This window comes from Octopus bimaculoides, chromosome 8 (genome assembly GCF_001194135.2).
Source record: "Octopus bimaculoides isolate UCB-OBI-ISO-001 chromosome 8, ASM119413v2, whole genome shotgun sequence".
Lineage (NCBI taxonomy): Eukaryota > Metazoa > Mollusca > Cephalopoda > Octopoda > Octopodidae > Octopus > Octopus bimaculoides.
Window position 1 is genome coordinate 80,274,212 of NC_068988.1, and position 8,675 is coordinate 80,282,886.

The 8,675-nt window shown below is 34.8% G+C and overlaps 1 protein-coding gene across 2 annotated transcripts in view; it reads right to left on the minus strand.

The window, feature by feature from the left end:
* The window catches only part of LOC106873410 (ceramide kinase-like protein), a 195,833-nt gene that overhangs the window by 54,963 nt on the left and 132,195 nt on the right, over nucleotides 1-8,675 (minus strand). For both annotated transcript variants that reach the window (XM_014920765.2, XM_014920764.2), the window contains exon 4: nucleotides 233-364. In XM_014920765.2, coding sequence (XP_014776251.1) covers nucleotides 233-364 — 132 coding nt within the window. The remainder of the gene's footprint in view (nucleotides 1-232; nucleotides 365-8,675) is intronic.

Here is an 8,675-nt window from a genome sequence, read left to right on the forward strand (position 1 = left end):
ACCTCTATTTTATGCGTGTGTATATGTCTGTGTGTGCCTCTGTGTGTGTGTGTGTGTGTGTGTGTGTGTGTGTGTGTGTAATTCCCTTTTACTTTTTCAAGTTGAAAGTAAAACAGTTCAATAACACACAATTAATGCCATAACAATATGAAATAATGATGTACAACATGCATGAAATAGAGGTATTGATATACCATAATAAAATGATATGACAATCAGTAAAATATTTTACCAGAGAAATCAATATTTGTGTTTGCATTTTTGAAGATTGGTTCCACAATTGAACCATATGTCATTAATCCCTGTTTGTTTCCAGCATGCGGCTGACACAAAACTCTTAGATTCTTTGGACGCTCTGGGAAACCTGAAAATATTACATATTGTAGATATTTAACAATCAACATTAATTTATGCAATATAATGATTTACATTAGTTAAATTGTTTCATCTTGATAATTTGTTGTATTAAATTAAAAATTTAGGCAATTCTATAGATGATACTAAACTTGAAGTGGTTAAGCCAAAATTCCTTGCATCATGTGGCATCAATGATGTTCTATATCCTGCACTAATTCTTGTCTGTTCATTTAAAGATCTACAGTGCATAGCTGAAAAAATAAATCTAAAGGATGATTTATCATCTCAGACAGGTTTATTTTTGGACCTAAAGAACGAGCTAATGAGTAAATTTTTATGATTCAAAGCACATTCTATACATAAACTCTTTGCAATCAATGATGACCTAAAAGTAGAGACTATAGAATTGACATATTTTACTGGAATTAATTGTACTCAGATATAAATAAAGTGTTATGATTGTCTAAAAACGTCACTTAAAACATCCATCTCAGACGTTATTGTAATGGTGCTGTCAAGATGAGTATATGTTCTTGGATCAATAATAATAGTCATGTTCTCATATATATTTTACTTTACCAACAAGGGCTATTGGATCAATAATCCTGCAGTTAAGTTCTTATACAGACGTATTTTACATGACCATCAGGGACTATTGCCAACAAGTAATTGAACAAGTTGCAAGAATTGTTGGTCATCCCATTCTTGTAGGTCCTGTCCTACATATGGGTAAAAAATGCTTGCATTGTGGTAAATTGGACTGTTTCAGTAAATCTTGTGGATGTAAGCCTTCTTTCCAAATCTGTTGGTGACATTACTATTAAAGGTATGAGTTCTAAACACTCTAATGGTGAGGAAGTGACTTTGAATATTAATTATGCAACATATAATAAAATACATTGACTTCCTTCTAAAGTGAATGGATGTGCACTTCAAATGCAATTGGAAACTGGTGGAGCATGTTCCATCACTCTGGTTTTGCTAATAATAAAGTTACCATTTATTAGCAAACCTACTGAAAGACATTTAACTTATTATGATAGGTCAAAACTTGAGATTGCTGGCACCACAGCTTAAGGATAACTTCAGAGATATGACAAACAGCACTTCTCCTTTGCAGTGGTTAATAGCCTTTATAACTCTAGATTAACCAGTGCTGACATTCTGAAAGATATGTTATGCTGCTATGTTTTAAAGTATTATTTACTGCCAATAAAAAAAGCTGAAATGGTTAAAATTTCATTATCAGTTACAATTAAAAACAATATCTGTTCAGTGTGCCCAGTATACACAAGAAAAGGAATTTGAAAATGAACCTCAGCTTTGAAGTAATGAAATTCATATTTCATACATGTATGATGACAATGATACATTACCAATTATAGGGGAGTGAAAGTAAGGTGTAAATTAAAAATTGTGAATAAATTACAGAGTAGATATCAATGACAAGATTCAAGCTTTTTCTTATATAACTTTTCATCTCCAAACAATGTCCACTAATATGTAGAGTTAATGTTAGGTTAGGTTTTATTTTCCTTCAGTTGTCTTAAAGAGTGCATACTGAAAAAGTTTGTGAGCGAGTGTTTGCAATAGACTTTACTTAGAAAATAAACTTCAGATGGGTCTTGAAAATAACAACTCCATTCTTCAAAATTTTATCATCATCTGGAGGGATGATCAAATTAACAGCATAATTAGCAGTAATTGAAGAATCAATAAATTACAGTTATTATCAGACTGAAAGGAGCTTGTATATTGATTAATCCAAATTATTTAATTAATTATATATCATCCATATTTTGTGTGAATATTTTGAAAGATGGGATCCACTGATCATACAGTCTCATAGACAAGATCCAATGGACAGGTGTTTCCAAAGTGAAAGGTAAAGAAAATATTTGGGTTTGATAAGTTATAGTCGCCAGTTTATACCAAAATTTGCAGGCAAAGTTTAGTTTCTTCTTGCAGCAGAAAGAGAATGTCTTTTCATGAGGAAACACAAGCGTAGCTCCTTAAATAGACAAAAAACTTCTTACACAATACTCAGTTTTGGTAAAATTGTCTATTCAATATGGAACAACTCTTACAGCCTGTGCTTCTGAATTTGTAGCTGGAGAAATAATGTCTCAAAATGGAAAGTCCATAAAATATATGTGTCAAACACATGATAGCAATATTGAATGGGAATCTTATGTGGTGACATAGTGGGCTGAAAGATAAGGATATATTCAATAAGAGAAAATTTTCACACTGGAGATGCTGTCACTGCAGCACACTTTTTCTTTTTTTTCTTTTCATAAAATCTTGATGTTGTCAGACAAGCTTCTCATCAGATTGTTAAGTGGGTCATCCCATTATCACAAAATGATTTCGAAATTATTTACATGCTTAGGGCAAACCATCAGTCATGTTGATGTCCTTAGTATGACAAAAGTACAACTCAAATTAGTTTGTTAAAGTGTTCTTTACAAATGACATTACATTCTGACACAGGTAATAATGAATTTTCTTTTGCTAATGCTCAAAAATTTGAAGGCATTAAAAATAATTTTAACATAAGTACACTTTAAGTTAAAGTATCATATTGCTGGAAAAGATTGGTCAAGACTAACTCATTCAGAACAATAATTTGCTAGACATTCTTGTGAACTGACTGTAAAGAATGGTCTAATCTTTAATAAATTAAACAGACTATTTATTCCCAAACTTTATTGGAAACAACTTCTCAACAATTTATGATATACATATAGCTGTAGAACAAATGATAAAAAAAAGGGAACAAGCACTTGAGTTTGGTGTCTTTATCTTAGCAATACTGTAGAACTTGTCAGATTTTGTAACATGTGCTAAAATCAGATTTAAAGGCATCCCTTGCACTGCTAGGTGCATTGAATCACTGCTTTAGGGAAAGATTATATTTAGACTGGGGATATGTATAAAATGCTGGGAATGTATCAATCGTAATTGACTCATACACCTCTGGGATTAAAATCCTTTTATGTTCCCGTGGGTGCATAAGGAAATGTCTATTTTCCAACTTCTCTAACTTTGGTATTCTAATGACAGTCGTTTTGAGCAGTGGACTAGAATTCATTCAATTAAAGGACTGTTTAAACTGATTTGATTGCAAGATAATTACACACTTTATCTAATGTTTCCTCAGTTTTTTAGGTGTCAACATATATATGAAACTCTTATACTGTGTAAATTACTTTTTCATCCTATGATAAATATGTATGCACAATGAATTTATAATGAGTAACAATTATTATTACTGTATTAAAAGAAATGTCTCCTCCATATACTATCATTATCATATTAAGAAGAAAGGCAATGAATTGGTAGTAATGTTAGCATGCAGGACAAAATGCTCAGTGGCATTTCTTCTGGCTTTATATTCTGAGTTCAAATACCACCAAGATTACCTTTGCCTTTCATTCTATTAAGGTCAGTAAAATAAGAACCAGTTCATTTCTGGGGATCGATGTTTCTGACTTTCCTCTTCCCTCAAAATTGCTGGCCTTGCACCGATATTAGAAAGAATTATTAGTGTGTTTAAGGAAATTATTATTATTAAATTAAGAAAGGCAGTGATCAGCTGGCAGAATCATTAATCCATTGGACAAAATGCTATGGAATTTCTGATTCTTTATGTTCTAGGTTGACTTTTGCAGTCAATAAAATAAGTACCAAAGGCAGCGAGCTAGCAGAAACATTAGCACACCAGAAGAAATGCTTAGCAGTATTTCATCTGTCTAAGTTCAAATTCCACCGAGGTTAACTTTGCTTTTCATCTTTTCAGGGTCGATAAATTAAGTACCAGTTGCATACTGAGGTCGATCTAGTCGACTGGCCTCCTCCCCCAAAATTTATGTATGTGTATGTGTGAATACACACACACACGCACACACACACACACACACACACACACACACTATTCATAAACAACATCCCCAAATTTAATGGTACACCAAAAAGTGGTGTGTAAAAGCTTACTTTGCATCAATTGTAACGTTTGGAGTATTTACTATAGGTTCTTTTTCAACCATTTCAGTATATTTGATGTCTGTAAGCTATCTCCAGCTGAGGAATCACTTGGCAGTCAATTAGGAGTGATTATGGTCCCTTTTTAATACTAGGTTTGACAAATGCTTACAAGAACACAATATAATAAAATTCTCTGTGGAGACAAATTATCTGATTCATGCTGACAGAAAACACAATCTGGATTAAACACAAAGCTCATTGAGGCTATTGGAGCAAATAATTTCTAAATATTCTCCTCCAACCAAAACATCAGTTAATCATAATAATGTTGTCAATGGACCAGCATCACCAACTTCTCCATCTCATGTAAAGCTACCATTTAATCATGTGACCCATGTGGTAATGGAATGGTTCTAACAGATCAGCATCAAGTTTTTCCAGCTACCAGCAGCAGCAGCAGCAGCAGTTCCACCACCACTGCCACCATTACTACTACTACTACCACCACTTCTACTGCTACTATATTCAATTTACAACACCTTCCATACCACCAACATAACAAGATTTTGCTAATCACATCACCACAACTTAATGAATTGTACATCATCACCATGTTGAAGCTGTAGAATCACAAAGGGAATTTGGAAGCCACAAACACTGAAACAATTGATCTTTTACAGTTGGCATAATATATTATTTAAAATATTTTATTATTAATTCATAAATGTATCCAGTCAATATTTCCACATGATATCTACCTGCCTATTCTGTATTATCAATGTTATGTCAATGTTGTTGTTATAAAGCATTACATGTACTTTTCATGCCTGCACATGAGCAGGACAGTTTAGGATGACTACCAGTTTGATGTGAAAGAGTTTTATAGTAAGCCTCTTGGCTAATGGTGGTGAACTATAACCCCAGTCATAATACACATTGGAAAATGTAAACCCTCTGTTGTGAACTTATATAGAAATATGCAAGAGTGTTACATCATATGACGAGTAATGTAGGGATATAGTTTTATCAATGCAAGTAATATCAAGTAATACTACATAGGTATAAAGCAGCAAGATCTTTCTTCTTCTTAGTGGGACGGGAGTGGCGGCCTTCAACTTAATGGTTACTTAGGTCATTTGTGAATATTTTAGTTTAACCCTTTAACATTCAGATTACCCTGTCAAGTGTAATGTTTATTTATTCACACTGTGTGGAATTAACCATGCTTTATCTCATAGCTTTGAAACTTTAATGATGTGATTCTTTATTTTTAAAATGACATTGTAGGGTACCTGCGAGAGGCAAGATCTGGCTGGTTTAAATGCTAAAGGGTTAAACTCATGCAGTGATTATTTCTAGAACAAATCAATTGAATGGAAGTAATTTCTCCCCGAGCCACATCCCCATGAACAATTTCATAGAATCTTCAGTAATATTCTCTCCATGTTATTTTCATCAGAGATTCTTGTCTACTTATTGGCTACGAAGACTGGGATGTTAAGAATTAATTAACAAAGAGAGAAAGTAGTTATGGATCAGTCTGCACTTTGTCCTATATCTTTGCTGGTTTTCTTCCATAGGCTCCATTCATTTTGGATACTTGGCACTTTTTTTATGTAGCTACCATCTTCAATTATATTCTATCCATTCTACTTTCATCAAGAACTCTGACCTATTTATTGGCTATAGAGACTGAGATATTTAGAAATAATTAACATTGTATGATATTAAGCTACACTTTGTCGCAATGTAAAACCATTGATTGTCTAGCTGGTACTTTCTTGAATCATAGGAGAGGAAAATTAACAAATTATGATTATTCATGCCTTCTTTGAGTGTATTTGCAAATTAAGTGAAGTATAATCAGTTCCTTATTTCTAATTAGATATGAAAATTAGTTTCAGACTTCAGTTAGCTAGTGTCATATCACAGCAAATATTGTGATATTGTTTAAATAATGAAGTGATATATATGTGCATATATATATAATAGTCTTGGAGAAAGAAGACTGAGGAAGACATGGGAAGAAGTGGTGAACGTTGATCATTTAAGAATGGAGGACATTAGAGAAAAGAAAGATGACAAGGAACTACTACTATTAGCAGGACATTGCAATGGAGAAGACCCATGAAATCCATGAAAGCAAAAGAAAATGGAGGTAAAATGATGATGATGGTAGTGGTGGTAAGTGAAGGCCAATTAATAGGATATTTGATATGTATGAGAGTATAACAGTGATATGGGGAGCTGTGCTTTGTTACAATTATATATATCAATGACTAGGTCATTAGTCATAGATAAAATTTAATGATCTTTTGTCTCTAAAATATAATTGTTACAGAATACAATTAGAAATATACTTTATATACTGACATAATTACTCAAAATTATAACAAGTCTGAGTAGGATTCAAGAGACATTATATCATTTTAATACAACTCAAGTTTACAGGCATAACAACCTCAAGTTAGAAAAATCAATGATATTTACATTTACAACTGATATATTATTCACATGACTGTCAACATATTTTTTTACACAATGAACTAAGCTTGAATTTAGAGTCTATCAGAGCTGTCTTCAGCTCTATTATGTTTATTATAGGCTTACAGATCATAACACTTGTGTTTAAGCTGAGCAGTTAATAGGAACTCCTGTGTACTTATAACCTAGATCATATAACCAGAAGTTCCAAACATGGAAGCAAAATCTAGACTTGGGAAGCCTCAAAGTAAATTTAACCAATAGTAAAGTATTAGTAATATTTTATCAGTAGTTAAAAGTTGTGAGCTTGCAGCATCATTAGCATGCCAATCAAAATACTTAGCGGTATTTTGTCCATCTTATGTTCCGAGTTCAAATTCCACCAAGGTTGACTTTGCTTTTCATCTTTCTGGGGGTCGATAAAATAAGTACCAGCTGAACACCAGGGGCAATGTAATTGACTTGCCCCTTCTCTAAAATTGCTGGCTTTGTACCAAAACTTGAAACCAATATTTTATCAGTAGTAAGTAATGAATCATTTTTTTAAATGCTTTCATGGATTTCATGGGTCTTCTCTGGTAGAATGTCTTGCTAATTGTTATGGTCCCTTGTCATCTTCTTTCTTTCCTCTAATGTCCTCCATTCTTAAATGATCAGCATTTACCACTTCTTCCTATGTTTTCCTCAGTCTTCATTCTCCATCATCATCATCATCCATCATTTTGAATCCGGGTTTTATCCCTGTTGATGGGGGTGGCCAGATCTACCTCAATGCCATAGCAACTGCCCTGACACCATCTCGCCATCTTGCCCGGTTTTGGGTGTCCTCCTTTCTGAAGCCAACCCTCCCAATATCTTCTTCCACCTGTCCCCTCCACGTTTTCCTCGCTCTACCTTGCTTTCACTGTCCATTTACATCAAACTCCTAGCACCCTCTTCAGATCATGCACCTCATCCCTCCTGAACACATGCCCATACCACCTCATTTCATTCGCCCTTGCCAACTATTCCACTAATTCTTCCAGCCCCAGCAATCCTATCAAATACTCATTCCTTCTCTTATCAAACAGCTTTACCCCACACATTTCTCTTGCCCTTGCTCTCTCAGCCCTTCTCAAAATTGCTGTCTCTCTCTTCCTCAAACACCATGTCTCACTCCCATTCAGCATTGGCAGCTCTCACACAATTCTTATAGACCCTTCCTTTCATCTTTAATGACAACCTTTTCCCATATAACAACGCTCCTCATTCCCTGATCTTCACCCAGCCAAGTCTCACTCTTGCTGTCACAGCTGCTTCACACCCACCACTTACATCCACCCTATCTCCCAAATAACAAAACCCTCTCACTGTTTCCACCTCGTCACATAGTGTTTCCACTGGTTCCACCAGCCCTCCAACTCCTTTTTCACATCTCCCACAAACGAACTCTCTCACCAGTCTTGGGGGGTCACCTTCTTCATTTTCGTACACCTACCATTAATCCATTTCTCACATCTCGTACACAACACCACATTTGCCATTACCCTCCTCCCACATGCACCACATGGATCCACCTTACTCACTAACACTTCTCCTTCCACCCAACTCACCATCACCTTCAAACACCTCCTTACATTTCCAAAACTTCGCCCCCAATCCCTCCATCGTCTCACTTATCAGAACAAGGTCATCTGCATAGAGTATCTTCATAATCAATCCCTCTCTTGCACTCTCTGTCACCACATCAACCACTATTGCAAACAACAATGGAAACGACACAGATCCCTGATGCACACCAAAGTTTCACCACAAACTCCTCCAACAGCTCTGATCCAATTTTCACTCTTGTCTTTACCCCCCCCCCC